General features: G+C 45.7%; 1 protein-coding gene across 1 annotated transcript; it reads left to right on the top strand.

Annotated features, from left to right (window-relative positions):
• The first annotated feature begins 146 nt into the window (after window positions 1-146).
• Window positions 147-27,976, top strand: LOC146058399 (3 beta-hydroxysteroid dehydrogenase type 7-like). Its single transcript, XM_083170681.1, has 6 exons — window positions 147-294; window positions 1,191-1,346; window positions 4,185-4,293; window positions 14,687-14,786; window positions 15,700-15,862; window positions 27,558-27,976. The coding sequence occupies exons 1-6, from the start codon at window positions 147-149 to the stop codon at window positions 27,974-27,976; spliced, it is 1,095 nt and encodes a 364-aa protein (XP_083026807.1).

The following is a 27,976-nucleotide window of genomic DNA, read 5'->3' as shown; positions in this document are numbered from 1 at the left end:
GAGCTGATTGGCTGGACATTTATCTCTCTTTATCAACTTGCATTTATCTCTTGTTAAAGCTTAATACATCTGCCCCAATGAAACCACTGTAGGATGTAGGATTTGGAGTGATATTTTGGCTCACAGTTTACTTCCTCTTTCTCAGTATGGCAAAGGAGCTGGTGTACCTGGTCACAGGTGGAAGTGGTTTTATTGGGGAACGCATTGTTCAACTTTTGCTGAAGGAAGATCGTGTAAAAGAGGTGATCATTTTTGACCTCTATGAAAATGAATCCATAAAACAATGGAACACAGGTAATTACAGTATATAGTAACTAGCAAAACAAAAACATAGCACACTACATACTAGTTAGATAATATTAGCAGGGATTTAATCACCAATTTCTATTATACAAATTCCTTTAGTTATATGAACCTTCTTGACAGTCACAATTTTTGGAGCATCTGCTGTAGGGGAAAATCCGGTATCTGTACTTCGTATCTGACATCATGGGACAAATGTAATAGGGTGTGAGAATCATACAGTGAGAGATTTTGGGAGCGTTTTCCCAAATTCTTTTTTTTTTTAAAGCGGCAATCATTTTCACTAAAAAAAACAGGTTGATTTTGCCATGTAAATGATTGCCGCTTTAAAAAATGGGAGCACTCTCACTTTATGATTCTCAGACCATATTACATTTGGCCCCATATAGTAGTTCGCCATCCCGTTTGCACCCACCAGTGGGGGCGGCGGGGTGGGAGCAGCGAGCGGAAGCGCACTTAGGAACACCCATCTTTCATGGGTGTTACCATGAAAATGCTGGGCGTTCCCATGGAAATTAGGCAGCCGGACGGGCATCTGACATTACCGGAATTCCACAGTTCGAACCACACTTAACGCATTTTGGATCTTAGGGATCCTTCTTCAGAAGCATGGAGAGGATCTCTTATTGTATATCCGGTATGTATACCAAATAGTGACAATAAACAGTTGGGAACAATCTGCTTCTGATTGGCATGTCGGGTTACCACATGGGAAAGTAAAGGTATATCTGCCAGGTCCAAAACTAGGACAAAGCTGATAACACACCTTATTCTCCTGATCTCCCTAGCCAGGCCCATGTTGTTACCCCCATAAGTACAGTATGGGAGCTGGTAATGTGCATGATAAGGCGTCAAATATGCTCATTTTCTGTCTTTTGCATCTTTAGCTTTTACCACCGTGACTTTCATTAAAGGAGATATCACCAATTTTAACCAGATTCTAGCAGCCGTCGAAGGCGTCCATGTTGTTATACACACGGCTGCCATTGTGGACTATTTGGACATATTTCCTTTTAAAAAACTGGAGGCAACAAATGTTGGAGGTGAGATTAAACGAATACTATTTATGTATCTTCTTGTATGTGCAACCAATCAGAATCTACTTCTTATTTATTTAGCACCCTCTAGAAGATAGTTGACAGGATCTGATTGGTTACTCATAGCAACATCACATGTGAAGTAGAATACACATCTTAGTTTTCCCTCTAAGTCCTATCGCCTGAACCTAAACTATTTATTGGCAATATACCGCACCAGTAAGTACATAATGTATATGGGCTTCCCTCAAACTGTAGGATTCAAACTCATTCACACGATGCCAGCACAGATGAGTCAGGGGGAAGAGGTGGAGTCTGCAAATGGTGGAGAACTAGGGGCAGGTCAGGGCTTGGCCGTGGTATTTTTGGCGGCAAATTACTAAAGTGAGATGAAGTTATTTTGCGAATCCAGCTTTTATTTATTAATTGCTAACTGAGAGATGCATAAAGACATTGCTTTAGTTCTGTATGATGTATTCGTGCTGGTGACAACACATTATTATTGTTCTCCAGTTAAGCATACTGCATCTCCCAACTGTTTTGAATATGGAGGCAGAGGCAGAACTCTGGGAGGCAATGGAGTCATCTGCCGCTGGGCTCCTGCCCCCAAGGGGCCACCTCTCCTCCCCCTGGAAGTTTAAATCAGTTATTTAAAAGCCAACGATATTGCTTCTGAAATATATATGTGTTCTCTATCTATCTATCTGAACAGAAATATATATTTCATATAAGGTTATATAGGGTTGTATGTGTGTGTGTGTGTGTGGGGGGGGGGGGGGCACCAGTATATATCTTGCCTCCGGGCAACTGGAACGAACTTACGCCACTGTATGGAGGGATGTTTCTGACTTCACTGTAGGTAACTACATTTTCATTCAAACGTGGCTCTTGTCTGTGTTGCCAGGAATGTTGGGACGTGTGTCCCAGGATTTATCAAAGTGTAGAGAGAGATAAAGTGGCCGTAGATAAAGGGCCTAATTCTGCTTGGCAAGCAGCGAAGTTAGCTGCTTACCGAGCTCTGAAACACCGTCCCGCCAAATGACTGCCGGTGCTCGGGTTTCCACATATGCAGAAATGCCACAGAGTGATCCTGAATCAGCCCCAAAGTATCAGCCAACCAGCTCCTAACAGCACTGTTAAAGGATACGTTTGACAAATGACAGAAGCTGTTTAGTTGGTACGTTATCTCTCTCCACCTAATCTCTTACCAAGTTTTGATGAATCCCACACCAGTCACCTCCATAAGTGTGCCCATTTGCATGTGCACCTGGTTCACCTATACAGGGCACAAGAGAGGGCAGGGGATTTTCAAATTGCCACAGAATTCATTGTCAAAAAATGGTGGCTGTAACTGGCGTATCCTCATACTACAGGAGTGGTGTCAAACTCACAGGCCAACAGCTGTTGTGGAAATACACATCCCAGCATGCCCTTACACAGATTTTATACAATGGATTGCTTACACTGTGGCAAGGCATGCTGGGATGTGTAGTTCTATAACAACTGGAGGGACATAGGTTTGACACCACTGTTCTACACTGAAATCAAAGCACTGAGCCACATGGATAGGGCAGATGATATTCTGAAGGAAAATATATTTAAATGTAATGATTAATTGATTGATGTGTGGATTTATGCTTTTATGCAGGGGTGGCCAACCGGTCAGAGGTAAAGAGCCGAAAATATCGGTAGTCAAGCTAAAGAGCCGACATCATGCGCGCGCCGAAGGCCTATTTTGACCCCTTGGGTGGGTGTGATACAGATATGCCTCCAATAGTGCAGTGCCATATATACATATGCCCCCAATAGTGCCAGATACACATATGCCCCCAACGGTGCCAGGTATGCACCACACGGTGCCGGGTATGCCCCCACAGTGCCAAAAAGCTGGTATGCCCCCACAGTGCCACAAACTGCTATGCCCCCACAGTGCCACAAACTGCTTTGCCCCCACAGTGCCACAAACTGCTATGCCCCCACAGTGCAAATTTCCCAGCAGCAGCACTCACCGTTGTTGCTGCTGCTGCCAGGTGGGAGAGGACAGTCTGGTGTCCCCCTGCAGTCCTCCTATCATGTCACCGATGGGAGAAGAGCACAGCACACCGCGCGTCTCCTTCCCCCTCACTTCCCTGTGACTGGGCCGCCCACCAATCAAAGCTCACTGGCCGGCTCCTGATTGGCTGCTGGCCCACGAGCTCTGATTGGCGGACGGCCCAGTCACAAGGATGCACAGTAAGGGGTAAGAGAGATGCGCGATGCGCGCTCTCCTCCCCTCAGAAGGAGAAGGGATTCAGGGAACCGGCAGCAGGGGGGACTGGGACAGACGGTGGACGGCAGGCAGCAGTGGGAGCAGGAGCTGCACTTTACAAGGGGAAGAGCCGCATGAGGCTCAAGAGCCACAGGTTGGCCACCACTGCTTTTATGCATACTGTAGTTGCCGACTTTTAAGCTGCCCTCTCCGGGAGAGGGCAGCCAGCCAGCTCACTGAAGTAGGGGGGGGGGGGCCATCACCGGGAGGGGAAAGGTCGGTTCAGGGGCAGAGCCACAGACAGGGTGCTCTATCGGGGGCGTGTCTATAGCAAACGCGTGATTTTAGCCCCGCCCCCCGCAGTGCAATGTCGGTATTTCAGTCATTGCACTGCCAGGGGCTGGGCTAAAATGACGCAATCGCGTCATTTGACCCGCGGACACACACCCCCCCCCGCCAGGTGGAGGTTCGCAGGTGATGGATGGATATGCAGGAGGGTTGCCCCCCTTAAACTCCTGGCCATTCCGGGAGGGTTGGCAACCCTGCTTTTATGTCATCATAACCAAGAGTAACCAATCTATTACCTTTGTGAATAGGGACAGAACATGTTGTGAAAGCCTGTCTGGCCATGGGAGTCCCCTACCTACTGTACACAAGCTCAGTAGCAGCTGCGGGGCCAAAGACGGATTTAAATCCCATGGTGAGGTAAGAGCTGCATTGTTTGTATCCAAATTTTCATAAGTGAATGGGGTTTATTTACTAAGATGGGATGTTGCTGTGGGCAACCAATCTTCTAGAAGGTGCTAAATAAATAAGAAGATTCTTTTTGGTTGCCCATAGCAACATCCCATATTCATGCATTCGGTCAACCACTGATGGTCTACAGGGCTTAGGTCGACACCCAAAATAGGTGGACATGGTTAAGTTTGACAGTTTTGGAAGGTCGACAGTCAAAAGGTTGACATACATTTTTTACATTTTTCTTGAGCTGACATGCCGACAGGCGGTATTTCATGCCCTACCTTCCGCTACGGCATGGTGGGAGAATAAAATAGTGTGCCCGAAGTATGGCGAGCGCAGTGTCCATGTCGACTATGCTGGGCAAAAAAAATGTGAAAAACATTTGACTGTCGTCCTTTCCATTGTCGACCTAATGCTTGTGTCACCCTTCCAACCCGGTCGACCTGTGAATCAGGCCCAATGCCTGAAATGAAAATGGCTGAAATGAAAACAGTAACCATTGAGCATGCCAGGTAAAACAGGAACAATCATACTAATTAAAAACCGCTTACAATAAAAAAATAAAGTATCACAAACAATGAACTGCAAAGTGATGACAATAGCCGTTTCACTGCAATTAAAAAAATTCCACTTCTTTAGTCAGTGCAATTCCATTGCTGACCTCCTCCCCACTACAGGAGTTCAGTGATCCCAGCTTATGACAAGATCCTGTACATTCATTTGCTACAATTGGATTGTGCTTGAATTTGTTTGTCAATGTTATTGACCTCTGTGTGATTTTCTGTAGATATACATTGTTTAATTGGCATATAATAAACATAAATGACTGTTATCAATTATAATAGCAGATTCAGTTAAGTGTGGAGGCTGTTGTAATTTATGAGGCCGTTCAAGTCAAAATTATGGCCCTTATTCTGAATCGTGCGGCCGGAGCCGCACACGGTGCTCCGGCCGCACAAACCAATCCCCGCCCACACTACGGATCGCCACGGCCGTCCGTACACGGACGGCTGGCGATCCGCATGAAAATGGTGGGGCGTACGCCTCCACCATGGTGGGAGCTGCCCCCTGCATTCGATGGTCGTCGACCATCGAAGGCAGGGCCGCACGCCCCAGCAGCTCCCGCAAGCTGAGACCACACGGACAATCGTCCGTGTGATAGCTTGTATGGGGCCGGAGAACTGACATCCGGCGACGTCAGCTTTCCGCCCCCATCACTGGCGTCATACCCTCATTACCATGCATACGCCCCGCGTTTGCATGGGAACGCCCATGAAACGCGGGGCGTATGCATAGGGAAATGAGGGTATGAAGCCCCTCACGCCCCTATACGCCCCCTTTGCGGCGGACGAAATACGTCTGCGGCGAATTCGGCTGCACATGCGCAGATTGACCTCTGCGCATGTGCAGACTGAAAACATCGGCGGTACGGCCGCACGCGGCCCGTACCGCACGATTCAGAATAAGGGCCCATGTCTCCATGAATATGATGTATGGATATGAATATGAAGAACTGGATATGATGTATGGCGAGCCAGATATGATGTATAGTGAGCTGGGTATGACGTATGATGAGCTGGATATAATGAATGATGAGCTGGATATAATGAATGATGAGCTGGATATGACATTTGACAAGCCTTGGGTGTGGGGGAGAAATCATTTGATGGTTGGCGACCATTGAATGATTTCTCCAACGCTCGCAGAACGCACGGGGAATCAAAGCAATTAGAATAACCCCCATAATGTATGAAGAGCTGGATATGACATATGATGAGTTGGATATAACATATGGTGTGCTGGATATAAATGTGTATACCATCACAGAGGCAAGTGTGAGCGGATTTATGGAGACCCGAAACCTCCTAAGAGCATACTTTGATTGCCATTTTTACACATAGAGGTTTTTTTTTTTGTCAATCGCACAAGACTAGATTAGTCAATTAACGGACCCCTAAATATGTCCTTTATACTGTAATTGATCACTTATAGGAACAGCGGTGTGCTACCATTGGACACTGCAAATTTGAGCAAAACACAAGAAGAAAGAAAGGGAGTGTCCTATGTCGGTGCACCTCAGAAAAAATATAAAATTTAACCTTTATTAAGTCATTCTAAAAGGCTGAGAAAATATTAAAAAACAACAACATTGAACGTACAAAGGTGGGGTTTCATTAAACAAAGGTGGCAGGCGGATGTTGCTTTATATTTGTTTATTTATGAATTCCGTTGAAAGTGTGTCTTGATTGTACAGTGTGTGGCTACCCAGGTCTGTGGGGTATATAGTGATCTTTATAGGATCCAATCACTCCCTGCTAGCAGATCCTAATACCGGGTGCCCAAAGAGACTGGGTTAGAATAACCTCTTACAGCTCTAAGTATCAAGAAAAACCCACTGCAATACGTGACAAAGTTTCTTAATACCCTTGTTGAAGAGGACACTGTAACCTTAAATGATAGGGCGCTAAGCGTGATATATTATACACAGTCAGAAAATAGCTGCTGCTGGTATGTCTTTTGTGGGGTGCCTTTCTGCATATATGTTACATAGCCTTGATAATAAGGCCAGAAACAGTACTACGCCCCTTGTTTTATATTTTTTATTCTATATGTGATTGCTTTTGAATAAAACTTACTTACACTATATGGGGTAATTTCATCTCTACCCGAGGTACTGTATATGAAGCATTTTTAACAGTGGAACGTATTTGGAAACATTCAAGGATTCAATACAAGATATCTTATAGACTAAGATAAGGCTCCCATCTGGTACGCAATATATATATTCCGTGTCTTTGGTTTACATTTTCAATATATTATAAGATCATCTACACTAAAGCTGGGTACACATATGTACAATCGTCGGGCCGTTCTTCCGATCTGCGGACGAACGGCCGTTCGATTGGATATATGTGTACGCTGTCCCGATCCCTTCGTTGCGATCAATAAACGGCCAAAAACGCTCTTGGCCGTCCACGGACGGTCGGTCGCAGGTTCTTTGCTGCTTAATATTCTTCCGACAGGACGGCTCCATATCGAAAGAAAAGTGACATGTGTACGCACGTTCGATCGATATGCAGCCCGTTCCTGCGATCATTCCTCCCAAAAGCAGCACGCCCATGTGGGTGTTGACTAGCTGCGTCATCCCTCCATCAGCGCAGCATGTAAACAACAGGAAGTCTTCTCCCCCGTACTTTCCGCGCCATGCTGTTAAAGAATATTCGTTGTGTGTGCATTCCTTTTGAAATAAATAATCGTGTGTGCATTCCTGACAGATATAGTTATAGAAGATAGATAGATAGATAGATAGGTAGATAGATAGATAGATAGATAGATAGATAGATAGATATGTGATGTTCATTGTTCTGCATAAACACTTAACATTTATTAAGAAATACTGACAAAAAATACTGTGAACACTTTGTTTATTTGGGTGGTCGGACCTGAACAGAGTATCACATACAGGTGCTTGCGTGAAGGTGTAGCAGGAACGCCCACCCACCCAAAAAACATAAAAACACATGTGAACATGGTGGTGTATGTAGTGGAAAGCGGTCCCACCGCAGCAACGCATCACATGGGAACATCCCGGCCTGCTCACATGTGATGCATTGCTGCCGTGAGACTGCTTGCCATGACATAAGTGCCACGTGTGAAGGTGTAGCAGGAAAGCCCACCCACCCAAAAAACATAAAAACACATTTGAACATGGTGGTGTATGTAGTGGAAAGCGGTCTCACGGCAGCAACGCATCACATGGGAACATCCCGGCCTGCTCACATGTGATGCATTGCTGCCGTGAGACTGCTTGCCATGACATAAGTGCCACGTGTGAAGGTGTAGCAGGAACGCCCACCCACCCAAAAAACATAAAAACACATGTGAACATGGTGGTGTATGTAGTGGAAAGCGGTCCCACGGCAGCAACGCATCACATGGGAACATCCCGGCCTGTTCACATGTGATGCATTGCTGCCGTGAGACTGCTTGCCATGACATAAGTGCCACGTGTGAAGGTGTAGCAGGAACGCCCACCCACCCAAAAAACATAAAAACACATTTGAACATGGTGGTGTATGTAGTGGAAATCGGTTCCACGGCAGCAACGCATCACATGGGAACATCCCGGCCTGCTCACATGTGATGCATTGCTGCCGTGGGACTGCTTGCCATGACATGCACCATTTTAAGGTGCATGCTGCTGGCCTCCAAATAAACAAGAAGGAGAAAAAAAGTAAAATAAAGTACACAAACTATTTTTTGACTTTATAATGCAAACCGTTATAAATTTTTTCATATAAAGAGTGTACTACTGCTACGCCTTTTTGGATTTTCGTAATTTTTTGGGCTACGGTATGGACTTTTCCGCTTAGTTCTTGTAGACATTTATGGACTTGTGTCATGTTTTCTTGCATTGTGCTTTCATCGCTGGACGTGTCAGGTGATGGTGTGTTCTTCTCCCCCTCTGCACTGACATTTGAAATCTCGATGATATCTATAATAAGTACAGATAAAGAAATGTTTACCTTTCCACAAATGATACGTCACTATCCCATAAAGATGATTTGCAGTATACACTCACCATCTACACTGCTGGTGATCGCAATCACTTGGTGGCCCTCTGTGGTCCCTTCCATCGGCTGCGCAGCCTGGATATCATCTATAGTGACAAGGTAAAGTGACATATTACTACCCCTTGTTTTGTGTATAAAACATGTGTTGTTGTGTTGGTGTGCTGGTACAAAACCTTACCTGTTGTACTCTCCTTCTTTATTTTCAGGTTGGAGGCCCTGTCTCTGCCTTCCTCATGTCTTCTCCTGGATTGGATTTCCTCTGAGTAAAAACAAGCAACATGTCAGCAAAACACACAAAATGTAATGGATCAAGACAGTATATTAATAAAGCCACCTAGGGCATTGTACTCACTTCTTTTAATAATTCCACGAATTTTCTTGAGCTTGGCCTGCTCCTTGTGCTTCAGGTCCGACCACCGTTTTTGTAGCTGGTATTTGGACCTTCTTTTCCCAAACTTCTCCTTTATCTCCTTGCATACACGCTGCATAATAATTTCTTTTCTATAATTTGTCTTGGGGTATGTTTTTCGCGAACAATCGTAGTCCCTTCTATCCAGCATTTTGACCATCAGTTCCACCTCTGCAGATGACATGGCGGAGGCGCGCGTCACTTTTTTCTCCTTGTTGTCCTGTCTCTCAGCGATTTCTTTATCTGTTGTTATCAGTGCTGAATTTGAAATCAAAGGTGCTGTACTGGTCTCCCCCATATGCGGTGGCGCCAGACCCTCCGACATGGCTCCTCGATGTCCCGTGTCTGTGTGACGCGAAGCACGTGAGTGGGGCGGAGATTCCTGCGCTCATCCAATCACTGTGTTTCAAGCCACGTTCAGCACGAAAGAATATTCCGTCGTTGCTGTTCGAGTGATCGGAGCTGCGCTGCGAATTTTCCGGACTGTTTATCGACATTTCTTTCGGTGAGTATTAAAACAAAATGTGTAGTTTTCTATGACAGGGACTTCAATCTGTGGGCCATGGGTATGCTGGGGCTTGTAGTGACCGTGTATCCTATGTCCCACAGAGTTTCAACTCCTGTACTATAGCTACAGTATATCTAGTGGCCCACAGACTGAACACCTGTACATTAAATGGTTTATGGTGTGCTTTGTGTATCAAGAAAATAATATGCCTTTTTATTTTATTTTTTGGAACAGAAATTCAACCATGGCAGAAAAAAATGTCGAATTTATGAAGGACTTCATTGAGGCCTACAGGGATCAGAATTGTCTCTGGAACACCAAATCCAGAGACCATTCCAATCGGCAGAAGAGGCTATCTGCTCTGGAGGAGCAGGTGAGGGTGAGCCAGACATACTACCCCACAGCAAATGTAGAGTGGGTCCGGACTCGGATTGCTAATATGAGGACCGTCTTTAAAAAAGAACTAAATAAGGTGGAGTCCTCAAAGCGGTCTGGGGCAGGGGCAGACCAAGTCTATGTGCCCAGGCTGTGGTACTACGACCTGCTGGCCTTCACGGTGGACCGGGAGCTGCCCAGGGAATCGGTCAGCAACACTGCAAGGGACCAGCCTGCCCCCTCCACCTCCTCGTGCAACCAAGAGGTTTCTGATGACACCATTTGCGGCACAGTAAGTAGACGGATTTTATTTTAAATATTTTTTTTTAAACAAGATAAATATAACAACAAGTACAGTATAAAAATTGTGAACATGTATAACCAAAAGGGGGGGTATCGCCCCCTGCAACTGACCTCTCTGTTGGGCACAACAGAGAGGTCAGTTGCAGGGGGCGATACCCCCCCCTTTTGGTTATACATCGTCAATTTGACCTTCTCTGTGGCCCTAATTCTGGTTCTTCTCAGTGGTGGAGGTATACTCTTATCCGCCTGAGAACACAGTGATCAATATTCAGACATCGCAAGTGCATTGACCACATTTTTTGTATTTGGAACTTTTGGTTGGGATTGGTAATCCCTGGTATCTACACTGTTGTAGTCTTTCTGGCGCGGATTATTGTAATATTTTTTTGTGGTGTAAAATGAACGAAATAATATCATTCTGCCAATCCACAGCGCCAACACCAATAAAATACTGCATGTATTCATCCCTGGTTAATTTAGCACGCATAGATGCATTTCTGGTATTTAAATTAGTATTTGGTATGTCTGGTATCTAAATAATTAGTTTCCAGAGATGCCAGTCATAACGCCTCTTCAACTAGCTCACTTTCATCCATGGCAGCAACATGGTGGTGTGTGGGCTGCGTTCTTCTGCGTAGATATAAAAATATATGGAAGTCTTAAAAATCGATAGTGATACATCATCTTGTTTTGTTACAGCCATCGCTATTTGCCGAGGAGGAATCTTCGGCATCGCTGGAGGTGGCATCACAGCTGCCTTCACCGGCCCTCTGCTCCACCCCCACACCAACCGCCACGACCAGCGCTGAACCTCAAACAAGCGCTCAACCTCCAGCAGAAGCAACATCAAGAAGAGGGCGCAAAAGGCCGAGGCAGACTCCAGATGCTGCGGACGTGGCAACCACCAAGATCCTGGAGTCTGCCAACAGATTGATGACCATGGAGGAGGATGATGCGGACCGGGTGGGGAGTGTATTGGCTGACAATTTAGGAAAGTTAGACCCGGCTACAAGGGTGGAGGTAGAGCGCATATTTTATGAAACGCTGTACCGGGCCCGTGTGGGGACTCTGTCCCGGCACACACGGCTCACCGATGAGACCCCTCTGCCTAGGGTTGAATTTCAACCCATCAGCCCTGCCCCTATACCCCAACAAGCGGTATTTCACCCGGTGCAATATCCGCAGTACCAACATTTCCAGCCACCAACTGGGCAAAGGCAGCACCAACCGGCAACGTTGGCTAATACACTCCCACCAGGTCCACCTGGTGGCCCCTTCCAGAGTTTAGTGGAAAGTCCATCTCCCTCCCAACCACCGATGGATACAGGGGATTATGGGGTGGGACAAGTTTACCACCAGATGTAAATATTTTATATAGTTGATTTAATTGCATTATTGTTTTAATAATATAGTTTAAATATTTTTATGTTTAAGTATTTATTTATTATTTATTTCATTGTTATTTATGTTATATTTGTTATAAGTTTATAAGTTAATAATTTATATAAAAATTAAAAATTCTCTAATCTAGTTGGTGTCCGTGTGAAAATATCATTTACCATGCAGGGTGACTATAGGGCACAGATATACATATGGGGTACATGCATGTTGTTTCAATATTTACCTTCATGTATTGCTCCTGGAGACTGTACAAAAGTACCAGGAGAAATTGGCATAGAAATAGGTGTGGTGGAGCAACTACTTGCTAGTACATAAACACCAGTACTGGGTACAGTCTGCACTCCAGGTGTCGTGGCATTGTGCCCTCCAGGAATGCCTGGCACCTGAGTACTACCACTCACTTGCCGTGATTCGGCCTCCACCTCCCCCTCCTTGCTGCAAGAAGACGCAGAGGACAACTGGTGCGGAACTGTGAGTATACAAATTTTATTGACAAAATATTGATTAGTACACACCAAAAAACAATATATTTACAATGACAAAAACGTACATTTTTAAGCAATCATGTCATTCTGCCACTCCACAGCCCCAACACCATTGAAATAATTCAAATACTCGTCTCTTGACAACTTTGCTTGCGTTGATGCATTTCTGGTGTTTAAATTATTTGCCAAAGCTGTCAGACCAATAGGCTCGTCAACAACTTGGCTGTCGTCCACTGTAGCCCCCAGTTGTTGTGTGTGCACCGCTTTTCTGCGCATGTAGTTGTGCAGCACACAACAGGCCAGCACCACTTTGTCAATCTTATCTAGGCGCAGATTGATGGCACTGTGAAAAATTCTGAATTTATTACTCAGAATCCCAAACGCTCTTTCAACCACTCGCCTGGCACGTGACAGGCGATAGTTAAAAATGCGTCGTTCCCTGTTCAGTGCCCTTTGTGGGTAGGGTTTAAGGACATTAGGGTGCAATGCAAAGGCCTCATCCACCACAAAAACAAAGTTCAAACCGTGCTCATTTTCAGTCCGCTCTGGCAGATTCAGTTCATTTTTTTTCAGTTTGTCATGGAAAAATGTATTCTCCAGGGCTCCTCCATCTGAAACTCTACCATTTTTCCCAATGTCCACAAATACAAACTCGTATCGAGCATTAGCGATGGCCATTAGAACAATGCTGAAGAACCCCTTATAGTTATAATAAAAAGAGCCACTCTTTGCAGGGGGCATGATTCTGACGTGTTTGCCATCGATAGCTCCACCACAATTAGGGAAATTCCAAAGATCACGGAAATCACGTGCAATATTTTGCCACTCCTCCTTGGTCGATGGAAACTGCAATATAAAAGTATATGCGTATTAATAATCTGTTGGGTTAATTTTAGACCCATCAGCCCTCCCCCATTGCAGCCTCAAAGCTATTACCCGCCTTATCAAAATGACCCCCCACCCACTGGTGTAAAAGATTAAATTAACAGGCATTGTAAAGATATACATATAGGGTACAGGTATGTGCACAGCTATACATATGGGGGGCATGTATGTAATTTCCATATTTACCTTCATGTATTTGTCCTGTAGAACTTGGACGATGGCATCACAGGTGTCTGGTATTATCAACCCCAGCGCTTGAGATGATATTGCGGTGGTGAATCTCAGGTCGGCAAGGGTCCTGCCTGTTGCCAGGTAACGCAGCGTTGCCACCAGTCTCTGCTCTGCAGAAATAGGCCTCCTGAAATAGGTGTCCTCTCTCTCTATTAAAGGGGTAACTAGTGTCAGCAGCTCCATGAAGGTAGCGTCATCCATACGGAGATAATTCCTGAAATCATCAGGATTGTTCTCCCGTATCTCCTGTAGCAATGGCATGTGGGAGAAGGTGTCTCTCCTCAGAAGCCAGTCTCTGGTCCAGCAGCTCCGATTCTTGGTCCTTTTTCTTTTTTTAATAGCCTGCAATCTAATGGCCATAGCAGCCAAAATGCACGCACGAGCCTTCCTTCTCCTCAAGCTCATAATTAAAAAAGGCCCAAATGCACCGATAGACGAACGTACGTACGTATATCCTGTACAGCTAGCAATGGATCTGAATAGTCACGGCTCTATTCACTGTACTACACGAACGATTCTTTGTTCCGTGATCACGCCTCGTTTTGGTATGCTCTTTTAATCCAGCCCATTATGATAATGTTGTGTACATTTTTATCGTGCGAATAGCCAGAACGGGAGAGTGTGTACGGTGGTACAATCTTTTTCTTGCGATCGTTTGGACGGGTGTACATCGGACGTCGCAAGTAAAATTGTACATATGTGTACGCGCAGATCGGTCGTATGTTTCGGACGGCCGAACGTGTATTCGGTCGATCGAACGGTCGCAAGAAAAATGAAATTGTACATATGTGTACCCAGCTTAAGAGAAGTGCAATTTGTCTGTGTTTTCTTTGAGGTTCACTGAATTAGACCATTGGGACGACCACCATTGAGTATGCATCTATTTTATGGACCAAGTGGGAGCACTTGATCTGTCTTTTGTATGTTACACAGCCAGATATGACAATATATCTGCAGATGTGCCGGGTATGCTGCAGAGCCAACGCAATATGTCTGTGAATTACTTCGTTCACAGACATATCTGTATACAACCTGGTGATCTATCTGCCAGTGTGCACCCAGCATTACTTTTGGTTCCAAAAATGTTGACTGCCATTTATCGCCCATGACCCTTAGCCGGGACAGCGGGTCCCTTAGCTGTACTGATCCATGTTTATTAAAAATATCATGTTCATTTGTTTTTAAGATTCACAGAAGAAACCATATTTGAGGGTGAACTCTTACTTTCATATGGAAAAACCAAGGCCCATGCAGAGCAACTGATCCGCTTGGCAAATGGTCAGAAGGTAAAATGGAAATATGGGCCGAGATAAAATACCAACTATTGGCAGTTACGAGCTGATTGCATTGTACTTTACCTCTTTCCACTTTACCTCTCTTGAAGGCATGGTAATATAGACCACTAAGACCACATTGACATTCTAGTGTTAACATTCATTATCGACATTCATAACATTGACATGCAATACCACGCACTGGGCATCAGTTTGAACGATTAATTGGAAAGAAAGCAAGTATCAACCAACCAGCTCCAAACTGTCATTTTCAAACACTGATTGACAGGTACCATGTCTCTCTCCAAGCATTGAAGCATATGATCCTGTGAGATACAGGTAGCTAGCCTGTCTTTGTTGCAAGTAAAGAATACGTTTTATACAGACCTGTTCACATGCAGCAGCCAGTGTTCATTTAAGAACCGCCCACCTCCATTGAAATCCCACCTTGTGAATCAATGTGCTCGCTGTGCTAATTGATGTGTATGGGCTCCCATCCTGTTGCACATGTGTGAATATGTCCAAATTCCTTTGTAATAGTCTCACCATCTAATGCTTTTTACATTGGCCACAAGTCATCGGAGGTGCCGCGTAGCCCTGGACTTACTAGGCATTGTGATGAAAAACGGCATATCCGGGCTGGTGCTGATGTCACACAACCTCTGTTAGCAGGCTTACCAGCTCCTCGCATTTTCCTAGGCAATCCCAGTGGGTTTTTTTTACACGCCTAGGTTTTTGTTAGCACTCCCACTAAATGGCTGGTTCCCACCCCCAAATGCCTACTTCCTGTCAATCACTGTGCAGCGATCAGAAAAAGTTGCAGGAGTTCATCGCGAGCATCGGGCGGTTCATCGATAATTGGCCGCTGTGCGTTCAAGTCTGGATCGCCCCTATGTACAATTCATTACCTGTTATTGTTTTCCAGACCAGCAAAGGCGATAAACTCGTCACTTGTGTCATTCGACCAAGTACTATCTATGGTGAAAAGGTGCAAACTTTGCTGGATAGTTACCAATCTGCAAAATCTAAGAATAATCAGATAAACTACATTGAACCTGAAAATGTTGAGATGAATTTTACATATGTAGGTAAGGAAGAGGAATCAATCATTAGGTTGCCACAAGTGTGTTATTTGTATTTATGGGGGTCAATCCTATTAACCCCGATGTCTCTTATCATCTCTGGCATTGACTACTGCAACATCCTTCTCTCCGGGCTATCTCTCGCCCGCCTCGCCCCTCTCCAATCCATTCTTAATGCCGCTGCTAGGCTCATCTTCCTCTCTCGCCGCTCTACCTCCGCCTCCTCCCTCTGTCTATCTCTTCACTGGCTCCCCATTTCTTTCCGAGTTCTCTTTAAGCTCGTCACCACCACCACAAGGCTCTCTCCTCCTCCACCGCTCCTTACCTCTCTTCATTGATCTCTATCCACACTCCCTCCCGTCCTCTTCGCTCTGCCACCTGACCTCTCACCTAATCACCTCCTCCCACTCCCGTGTTCAAGACTTCTCTCACACTGCCCCCCTGCACTGGAACAACCTCCCGCCACCCATCAGGCTTTGTGATTCCCTTACCTTCTTCAAGCACTCCCTCAAAACCCACTTCTTCCGACTAGCCTTTCCCTCCTCCTCCTAACCTCTTTCGCTCCTCCTATCCACTCTACCCTACCCCTCCATCATTTCCTACTATTACTATTGTTTTTCGTTCGTCCACCCACCTCCTTTTAGTCTGTTTACTCTTATGAGTAGGGTCCTCCTTCCTCACGTACTCACCCTACCTCTTTACCTCACCAGCGCTCCTGCCCTGTTATTCCCTTCCTCTACTTCATCTTCAGTCTCCTTGACAATTTTGACACCTAAGTGATGCTGATTTTAGTTCTACCAGCTATACCCCTATTTATGCTGTATTTTATCATCACACCCTGTACGTTACCTTGTAATTTGTTTTTATGTTTGCTATGTACGGTGCTGCGGACACTTTGTGGCGCCTTATAAATAAACAAACTACTACTACTACATGTGTGCGGATGATTCGCCGAGTGCGAATCATCACGACACTGGGCGCACTTTACGGTGGGCCGAATTCACTGAAAAGTGCTCGCCCCTCCATAGGGGTGTGAGCAAATTTCAGTGAATTGTCCCTGCAAAGGGTGCGAATTAGGGTTAATTCGGGTGCCATTTTCAACATTAAAACTGCTCCCGAACAGCAACTCACGCCCTTCGGGGTTAATAGGATCGACCCCATATGCTGTAATGGAGGCACTGTCAATTTTATTTGTCAATATATAGTAAATACTGTATTGAACTATATACAAAATACTAACCTATGTAGAGATCTGCTCTGTTCATTCTATCTGTTAAGCGCCTATTGGAGAAAGAGTCCTATAGAAATATAATTACTACTGCTACTATTTACATTTGATTTATATACTGTCAAAGAAGTCAGCATCCTTCATTGCATGTGCCTGAAAAGGGGGCCGAGCATCATATGAAGGGCATTCATGGAATGCCCCCCTTTACTTCATTGTAGGGATATGTTGCCCAGCCCTGAGGCTGAAAATGTTTTACATGCATATACTGTTTTGGTGTGGTCAGTTCTGCGAGGGTGTGGCCAAAATTAGGGTTACCACCTTTGTGCTGAGATATTCCTGGATAGTGGCCCGACCCACCCCGCCCCTTGACCCAACCCAGTCCCGCCCCTTGATCCACCTTATCGTGTGTTTTTTTTTTACTTTTGCTTCAATTGTTTTCTTGATATTGCACACCGTAATGCCACTTACACATTGGGTGAAATTTACTAAAAGAAATTTGTAAAAAATAGGTGTATTTGTATCCAGAAATACACTTATTTTTGACATTTACTATCCTGAAAATACGGCAATTCATATTCGTATTGATAGCACATCAATATGAATACGAATTGCCGTATTTTCGGGATAGTAAATGTAAAAAATAAGTGTATTTCTGGATACAAATACACCTATTTTTTTACAAATTTCCTTTAGTAAATTTCCCCCATTACGTCACACAACATAATGCCTATTACACATTATGCCACACACTGTGATGCTAATTGCACAATATGTCTCACACTGTGATGCCCATTACACATTATACCACACACCGTGATACCGATTACACATTATGCCACACAACATGATGCCCATTACACATTATGCCACATGCTATGATGCCCATTACACATTTTGCCACAAACTGTGATGCCCAGTACGCATTATGCCACAAATCGTGTTTTTTCTCCATGGCTCCCACCAACAGGAAGTCACACCAGGAACCCAAGCACTCAGACATCCCAGACTATTTGTCATCCGCCTGTGACTTTTCCATCGAAATTCATCTAGTGAAAGGCCCAGAACACGCTCACTGGGTGAAAGGTCTGACCGCATAAACCAATCTGACATGGGACAGAGGTCCTGGCCACTCCAATAGGCATGACAGTCAATTTACCATTCCTGTCTGAAGTTCTCAACCAAATACATCCAGTGGAAGGCCCTGAACATGCTCCCCATGCCCATGGTGTCCCTGGCATACACCATTCTGTGGTCGGTTCCTGAATCTGGCCACAATTTTTTCTTAGACCCCCATGTCATCTACCCCCTCTATGTTATGCAACTTTGCCAGATCTTGCTTCCCTGACTCACTTTGTGTAGTGGCTGGATCCATTGTTGTGCCCCGATACCCCCGACAAGATTGGAATTGGGATTTTAGTGGCCATGAACCTAATCTCACCCAGTCCTTTATTTCTTAAACCCATGTCCTCTACCCCCTCTATGTTATGCAACTTTGCCATATCTTGCTTCTCTGACCCACTTTGTGTAGTGGGCAGATCCCTTTATGGGCCCCCGAAACCCCCACAGGGTTGGATTGGCGGACTTAGTGGCTTTGAACCTAATCAAGGCAGCTCGCGTTGGTTTCATCCAACTTGGTCCAACAGTGTCCAAATGCATACTGGACAAACAGACAACAAATATGTAAGGGATGTAACAAAAACTGGTTTGTAAAGTATAGCAACATATTTAAAAACTTTTTGGAAACATACAAGAGAAGAAATTGGAGACTTAATGAAATCAACCCTTTGTGAAGGTTGTAATTGTTAGTGGGAATATAGGGCGTGATTCAGCCCTGATTGCAGGGCTGAGAATTCATGATTATTGGAGGACTGCACATGCTCATGGTCCTCAATGCACATACATGACCCCCGTGTGGAAACAACCGATGACGGCCTGTGATCTCAGTCTGTAAGCTGATTGCCGTGGACCCCGGGGGACTTGGTAAGTATAAAAAAAGGGTTGGGGGGGGGGGGGGGTAAAAAAAATATTTGGTACTTATATGTTAGTTGGGCGCCCATTATAGTTAGTAAGCTCATACCCCCACTATCCATGTTGGCATGGAGTTGATTTTATATGGTGTGGCGAGTTTTTGGAATAATTCGGATAAGGGATTCCCGGATACAGGATACTCAACCTGTATAACCAACCAGAGTCCAGTTAAACAGAGGAAATGCTCTCTTGTTGCCTTGACCAACCACACCCCAGTTTCACATAAATCATGCTACATCTACACAAGACTTACAAGCAATCCGAAACCCACAATTCTGATTTTAAATCCCAGGTGCAAACCGAAAGAAGCTATGAATCTAAACTCGGTTCGACAGGATCCCCTAAATTCAGATGAGCTTGGATTAAATAAATAAATAAAATCTGCACATTTCTAATATATATTCTCCAAACTTTGTCTTTGCCCTATCCATAAATATGAGAAAAGGTGAATTGCACCACCTAGTGGTTGGTTCAAAAACAACAGCCATTTCAAAAGAATTTTCACCACAATTCATTCGAAATCCAGAATAAAGTGTTTGTTTTTTTATTTAAATTATAATTAAACTATAAGGAACAGGTGAGAAGCATGGGGTGAATATTTAATATAGAAAGGTGTAGATTCTAAAATGTACCGCAAAATCATAAGTACATTTTCTGCAATTTCTAAATTTCACCTTAATTTGGTGGTTCCCAAACCTAGATTATCAGCATTTTATTCACAGCCCCTAGTATAAAAGTTTTTTGCTGATAAATTAGCCAAAAATATTAAATTAAGCAAATTGTGCCTAACTTTAATTTTAAGCTTTATATATAGAGGGCTGTACAGTTGTGCTTTTGATTGTCCACATGTTTTATGTTTGGCAGTCACTGAAATGTTTGGCACCTCTGAAAGTGTCCCGGGGTAACTCAGGGTGCCTAAGCACACACATAGACACATAGGCGAATCTAAGGGATGTTCCGGGGGTGTACCGGACCACCCATTAGACTGCCGGCCGCTGCTGCTCACACAATTTAAAGAAATGACAGCCGGGCATCAAGAGCTGTGCGCTGCCCGGCTGTATAGTCACTGTCTAAGCAAAGCAAAAGCAGCAGCTCCGTCTATATCTTCAATGCTCCCGTTGGAACGAGAAATTCCCTCCCCCTTAGCAACAAGCAACCCCCCCCCCCCCCCCCCCCCCTTGGCAACAAGCAATTTCTCTTCCCCTTTGCAATGAGCATGTAACAACTCCCTCTTGGCAATGAGTAGGAAGCCCCCTTGGCATCGAGCATGAAACCCCTGGCATCAAGTAAGAACCCCCTAGCAATGAGCATGTAGGCAAGGGGCACTTATGCGTCAAATATGTAATTGGCAATACGGTTTGTTATATAGTATGTAATGGGCATTATGGTGTGTGGCCTTATGTGTAATTGGCATTACGGCGTGTGGATTTATTTGTAATGGGTATTACAGAGTTTGCTAAAATATGTAATGGGCATTACAGTGTGTGCTCTAATGTGTAATACCACACCCCTTTTGTGATGACCCACCTCCTTTCCATTAGGCCACTCCCCTTTTCGCTGAGTGGGTTCGCAGCGCAAAGGACTGACTTTCTTCAGTATTTGGATCTGAGACCATCCATTACCATATTTCTAGATTCGCCTATGGGCACACAGTATGGGAACCACTGCTAATACCTCTTTTACACCAAAATCCCTGGTCAGACCCTGGTCAATGGACACAGGATTTTACAGGGTGGGACCTAGGCTCATACCCTAGCACTGTGACCCAGGTCAGACACAGATCTGCACCGTTTACACTGAACCTAAGTCAGCCCTGCTTTTTCCTATAGATGACATAAAAATGTCCATTTGTGATAAGCTGCCAGCCAACCTTCCGATAATGATTTAAAATTAAAATTAAGACATGACAAGTTAGCATTGAAAAATTTAGTTTTATTTTATAAAATATTTTTTCAAAACGTTATATTCAATGCTCAAGCACACATGTGCTACCCCCAACCCCCTTACCCTATATATCCCTCAAAAAGAATGGAGAGTGGGAGGCACATCACACACCCTCCTCCTTTAAACTGTTAGTCCCGCTACTGCCTGTCTGTGCTGCTTCCTAGGGCTGTGTCAGGGCCACCTGTAGAGCACCAGGTAGCAGGGGTGGCCGAAGCCTCAAAGTAGAAGTAGTAGTACGTTTATTTATAAGGCGCCACAAAGTGTCTGCAGCGCTGTACACTGCAAACAAAAAACAAATTACAAGGTAACGTACAGGGTGTGTTGATAAAATACAGCATAAATAGGGGTATAGGTGGTAGAACTAAAATCAGCATCAGTTCTGAAGTAGGTGTCGAAATTGTTGAGGAGACTGAAGATGAAGTAGAGGAAGGGAAGAACGGGAAGGGAAGGAGCGCTGGTGAGGTAAAGAGGTAGGGTGAGTATGTGAGGAAGGAGGGCCCTACTCATAAGAGTAAACAGACTAAAAGGAGGTGGGTGGACGAACGAAAAACAAAAGGATAAGTAGGAACAGATGGGAAAGGATAGGAGGAGCAAAAGAGGTTAGGATGAGGAGGGATAGGCTAGTTGGAAGAAGTGGGTTTTGAGGCAGCGCTTGAAGGAGGTAAGGGAATCAAAAAGCCTGATGGGTGGCGGGAGGTTGTTCCAGTGCAGGGGGGCAGCGTGAGAGAAGTCTTGGACATGGGAGTGGGAGGACGTGATTAGGTGAGAGGTCAGTCGGCGGTCGAGCGAAGAGGACGCCAGAGGTTATCCCTTACCACCTTTACCATGCAGCTCACTCCAATTGACATTGATAGAACTGGTAGAAGCATGACATGAGCATGTTTTATGGTAAGATTTACTTTTGTCTCATAACTCACTCTTTGATCTAGAATCTCTATATCACAGATTCTCAAACTCGGTCCTCAGGACCCCACACAGTTCATGTTTTGCGGGTCTCCTCACAGAATCACAAGTGAAATAATTAGCTCCACCTGTGGATCTTTTAAAATGTGTCAATGAGTAATGAGTGCACCTGTGTACCTGCTGGGTGACCTAAAAACCGCAAACTGTGTGGGGTCCTGAGGACTGAGTTTGAGAAACCCTGTTCCTTTGAAAGAGCTCCAGTCTGATGGGGATAGGAGTGTTTAACAAACCACTGCATCAAGTATTATTACCTTGGTGACACCCGGTGCAGGTGGCAGACGCACTGCTAAAAATGGAGCATGGCTTCATAGAAAAGGGCATGGCTTTCCCAGGAAGGGGCTTGTGGCTCCACCTACATTTTGGTCATTATGGGGTCCTGGAGATGCTGTCTGCTGTGCCCGCTCCTACACTGTGACATGAGCGCTGCATCCAGCTCCTGTCACTGCAGAGGAGCCAGCATTTTGGTGTCGCCCATATGTGGGTGACCCCTGGGAGCAGCCTGCACCCCATAGTAAGTTAAAGCTTGACCCACATTTGTAGTACAGTGCTCCAATGGATTCTGATATACAGTAGGTAAGAACCAACTGACCTGGCCAAAGTTTTAAGTCTGTGCATCGGTCTCATTCGCACAGCACATGCTGGTGTCAGCACTCGGTGGTCTGTCAACTTTAGTGGGCACTCCTGGGAGGTATCAAAAGGGTGGGAGGACATGTTGTGGGCGTGTAACTGAAAGTGGCTACTTCCATAGACTTAGAGGGGGGTATTCAATGTTAATTCCGACTGTCGGAATATTGGCCAATCCGATGTCAGTTCCGCAGTCGGCATTCAATTTTCCGAATGTCGGAATACATATGGATTTTGCCAAAAATCGCAACAGATTCAACAATCCAGCAGCTACTTTCGACAATTCAGATTTGACTTTTTAAATCTGTATGGGCTTCAATGTGGTCAGAAATGGGCGCATTGAAAAGATGTGTGCCAATAATTCTGATTGTCGGAAATATAGGCTTACATTGAAACCAGCCCCCCCCCCCCCTCCCCACCACACACACACACACGTATATAGGAGGCTATACAAAGATGGAGAAACTGTGTCTACCATATGCGCTGTGAATGTTTTGATGGCGCAGTGAAAGTTACTGTAGGTCTAAAGAGGCACAGTTTCTAAATAAGATGTTTTCAGAAAAGCAGCTGTAGCATTAGCACATAAAGCAGATGCGACTGCAGCAGAAGACAGAGCATGGGGACGTATTCAGTTAAGTATAATCACTGTAGTTATTTTGCCTTACTCTTTTCAGTTTCGCACATCCTTGCGCCAATTAATAAACTGATGTAAATTATTTTGTCTCCTTTCAATTTTTTGTATTGGTCAGATGATCTTTAGATATGTCCTACTACAAGGTCTATATAACCCCCAACCCCCTCCAGCTACAACACAGGGTCTTGACTTTTGCAGTTCATTCTCCTAATCAGCTTTCAGGAGAGTGTTTGAATGTAATCACTGTTGACAACGTTTTTGTCAGAAGGCTTTGTGGTGGACTTCTACTATTATGATCTTTGTTGACAGTAGAAATTGGCTTTGCAGCTGTAGAGCATCTGTACATACACAATGGGCCTGATTCGGTCCTGATCGCACAGCTGCTAATTTTCAGACCCCAGCGATCAGGTATATGCAGCCCTGCCAGAGTGAAATCCCGCTCCGTGCATATCTGCAAATTGCTCTGCATGGGGAATATATTGTAAGCCTCCGCATAGCTGCAAATCCATACGCAAGTCATCGAATGATTTTTCTCCTGTGTGCAGTCCGTACGTAGCCCAGAATTACTCCGGACTGTTACAATCGGTTACGTTTACAATCCATATGCATTTTCTGATGCTGTTCGGGCTGGCGCATACATGTACGCATATGCAGTCATTTCAAAAACTCAAAATTTTTCCAGGATCAGACCCTTTCTTACCCATGAAGCCAAAATGATCCTCATCCACTTACTAGTCATCTCCAGATTGGACTACTGTGATCTCCTCCTTTCCGACCTTCCTGACAAACACCTCTCTCCACTCCACTCTATCCCATACCTCCCAACTTTGGATGAGCCGGAGGCGGGACGTACTTGCTGCGCGCCGTAGGCGTGTCGAAAATTTCGGGGGTGTGGTCTAATTTCAGGGGCTTGGCCTATACTCAAGGCTCTCCCGTGAGGCCACACCCCCATTTTGACGCTAAGGGGGCATGACCCAGAGGCTCTGTGAGCCTCTAGCCATGCCCCCAGCCCCCCGGCTATGCGCACAGCGTTTATTCCCCGCTGCTTACAAGCGGACAGGAGGGACTCCCAACAGTCCCCCCTCACCGCGGGACACTGCCGGCCGCGGGAGGGACAGCGGGACAGGCCCTGATAATCGGGACTGTCCCGCTAAAATCGGGACTGTTGGGAGGTATGCTATCCTCAATGCTGCTTCCCAACTCGTCTTCCTCTCCAAACGTACTATGTCCACCTCCCCTCTCTTACAAGCCCTACACTTCCCTTCTGAATACAACTTAAGCTCCTCACACTCACTGGTCATTTCCAGATTGGACTACTGTAATCTCCTTCTTTTCCGACCTTCCTGACAAACACCTCTCTCCACTCCACTCTATCCCATACCTCCCAACTTTGGATGAGCCGGAGGCGGGACGTACTTGCTACGCGCCGTAGGCGTGTCGAAAATTTCGGGGGCGTGGTCTAATTTCAGGGGCGTGGCCTACACTCGAGGCTCTCCCGTGAGGCCACACCCCCATTTTGACGCTAAGGGGGCATGACCCAGAGGCTCTGTGAGCCTCTAGCCATGCCCCCAGCCCCCTGGCTATGCACACAGCGTTTATTCCCCGCTGCTTAGCAGCGGACAGGGGGGACTCCCAACAGTCCCCCCTCACCGCGGGACACTGCCGGCCGCGGGAGGGACAGCGGGACAGGCCCTGATAATCGGGACTGTCCCGCTAAAATCGGGACTGTTGGGAGGTATGCTATCCTCAATGCTGCTTCCCAACTCGTCTTTCTCTCCAAACGTACTATGTCCACCTCCCCTCTCTTACAAGCCCTACACTTCCCTTCTGAATACAACTTAAGCTCCTCACACTCACTGGTCATCTCCAGATTGGACTACTGTAATCTCCTCCTGTCTGGCCTTCCTGACCTCTCTCCACTGCAGTCAGGGGCGTAACTATAGCACCGCAGCCCCCGCCACCGCGGGGGGGCGCTGTGCATGTGGGGGCGCCGGGGGCTGCGGTGCTATAGTTACCTACCCCCCATCCCCCGCAGACTTACGTATCTTGCGGTCCCGGCGGCTCCGTTCTTCTGATGAGGACCACAACAAAATGGCCGCCCCCATATAGCAAACAGTTCTCTGAAACTGTCTGCTGTACAGGGGCGGCCATTTTGTGGTGGTCCTCAGCAGATGAACGGACGGAGCCGCCGGGACCAGCGCGATAGGTAAGACTGCGGGGGAGGGGGTTAGCATAGGCGGCGGGGAGGCTGGGGGGGGTGTTGCTCGACGCGGCGGCGGGGGGTGGGTATGGGCGCCCCCCCCCCTAACGGCGGGGGGGGCACCCAAAACGTAGCTACGCCACTGACTGCAGTCTATCCTCAATGCTGGTACCCGGCTTTTCTTCCCCTCCAAACCTACTATGTCCACCTCCCCTCTCTTACAAGCCCTACACTGGCTCCCCTTTCCCTTCAGAATACAATTCAAGCTCCTCACACTCACTTACAAAACCATCACCCATTCCTCTCCCACCTACATATCTGACCTTATCTCTCATTACACGCCCTTCAGCTCTCATATAGCTCCACAAATGCACGCCGCCTCTCCAGCCAACTGTCTACTTCCTGCAATTCCTGCCTTCAAGGCAGTTGGGCATTGGGCTCCTTATCTCTGGAATTCTCAACCCCTCCCTATCAGATTCTCCATCTCCCTACAAAACATTAAAAGGTCCCTCAAGACCCGCTTCTTTATTTAACGCAGCCATCTCTAACCTCCTGTTGATGCTCAATTCTACCTCTGTCTGCCCCTCCCTTTAGGATGTAAGCTCTCACGAGCAGGGCCCTCTCAGGCTCATGTGCTTTTCTGAGAATATATATATTTCTGCCCTAATAATTGCTTCAGTGTCCTGTCCCCTGATGCAACTGTCTTTATTTACTATGTACTTGTCCTAAATTCCCTTGTACTGTAAATCGTTCTTTAATTGCTTTTTTTTACTTATTTTTGTATTGTTATGCGTTGTTGAAACCTTGTGGGGCCATATAAATAAATGATAATATTCATAATTTGCATATTCCCTGAACAGAAATCAACTCTGAATCATGCCCATTCCAGTATGTACACTTTGGAAACCACATTCTGAACATTAAATTAAATATAGCTGCTGAATAGCACTTAAGCCACATGATGGCGATGTTCACCACAATATATAAACATTTTGAATATCACAGGTCAGCTTGAAAAGCCCAAATGTTATCTCTGTGGACTTTTTAATGTACTGGATTTTTGTTAACATGATGGCTATTTTTTGCATTATGAAGATTTCAGATGCGTCTGCCTTTTACTGATGACAAAACACTACATCAATAGTATTTGGTCACGAACTGATGCAGTTTACCCTAAAAAAAAAAGCTGCACATAGCAAATTTATGATTGTTGGGGCACATGCATCCCAAGATGCATCAAGGTACTGGCTGACAGGCAGTGGAAGACGCTGGGGAGAAGCAGTGGGTGATAGTCAATAGGTGACAGGCAGTAGTTGATGCTGGAGAGTTGCATGGGTGACTGGGCAGAGGCAATGGGTGTCACTGGTGAGAGGCAGTGCACAATGCTGGGGAGAGGCAGTGGGTGACATTGAGGAAAGGCAGCACGTGACAAGCAATGGCTGATGCTAAGAAGAGGCAGTGAGTGAAGCTGGGCAGAGGCAGTGGGTGATGCTGGGGAGAAGTAAAGAAACTCCAGCAGTCTTCACACTTACACCCCCCCCCCCCCTATTCACTGAAGACACCCCAACAGCACTCCCACATATCACTCACTAATATCACCATTCACATGGCCAGTCATCTGACAAGATCTTCTCTATTCTGAAGGCAAGCTGCAGATATATGGCATGGCACCCGTCTGGGTCCCCTCCAGTCTCCCTTTTGTTTGGCAGCAGTCAGGTACCTGAAGATGTCTCATTTCTATCACTGCCACCAGAAGAGGGGACTGTCATAGGATGACGCAGGCCAAGTTACTCTGATCTGCTGCCTGTAGCACCACCCAGCACCCACCCACCACATGCATCAATTCTATTAATATGGGTAGGTGGGCAGTGCTGGCATGTGGCAAGAGCAGGCAGTGCACAGCAGGAAAGATGGAATCCAAAGAGATGCCTGCCTCCATTATAATGCTGCTGTTGCTGGGTAAGGTGGGCAGGCAGCGAGGCATAGAACTGCTGATCACATCCATAATAGAATGTACATTTCTTGGAGGAAATGATTTCATAAAATATTTATATTAACTCTATCTACTGTGTATTTGCAGGTAACGTTGCCTGGATGCATGTTCTTACAGCACGGCAGATGCAACTTAACCCAGAGCTCCTGGGCGGACAAGTGTACTATGCTTATGATGACACGCCATTTAAGATGAGGGTTAAGCTTACCCATGACTTGTTCACGGAAATTGACCCCAGTATCCAAATCGGGGGACACATCCCCTACTGGAAGATGTGGTTGATTGTTTCCCTCTACAGCCTAATGAGATTCCTTGTGAGACCATTTTGGCAATTAAAGCCATTCATTACTCTACCTATTTTGAAATTAATCACAACTACAGTTTACCATGAAACTGACAAAGCTTCGAGGCACTTTAATTACAGGCCCCTTTACACCTGGGTAGAGAGTAAACACTTAACTTGCAAGTGGTTGAAACATGCCATTCACAGTCAGCAGAAAAACTAA

Source organism: Crinia signifera, chromosome 2, assembly GCF_055691185.1.
Source record: "Crinia signifera chromosome 2, ASM5569118v1, whole genome shotgun sequence".
Classification (NCBI taxonomy): Eukaryota; Metazoa; Chordata; class Amphibia; order Anura; family Myobatrachidae; genus Crinia; species Crinia signifera.
The sequence above is the reverse complement of the archived record's forward strand: the minus strand, read 5'-3'. Positions and strand labels throughout refer to the sequence as shown.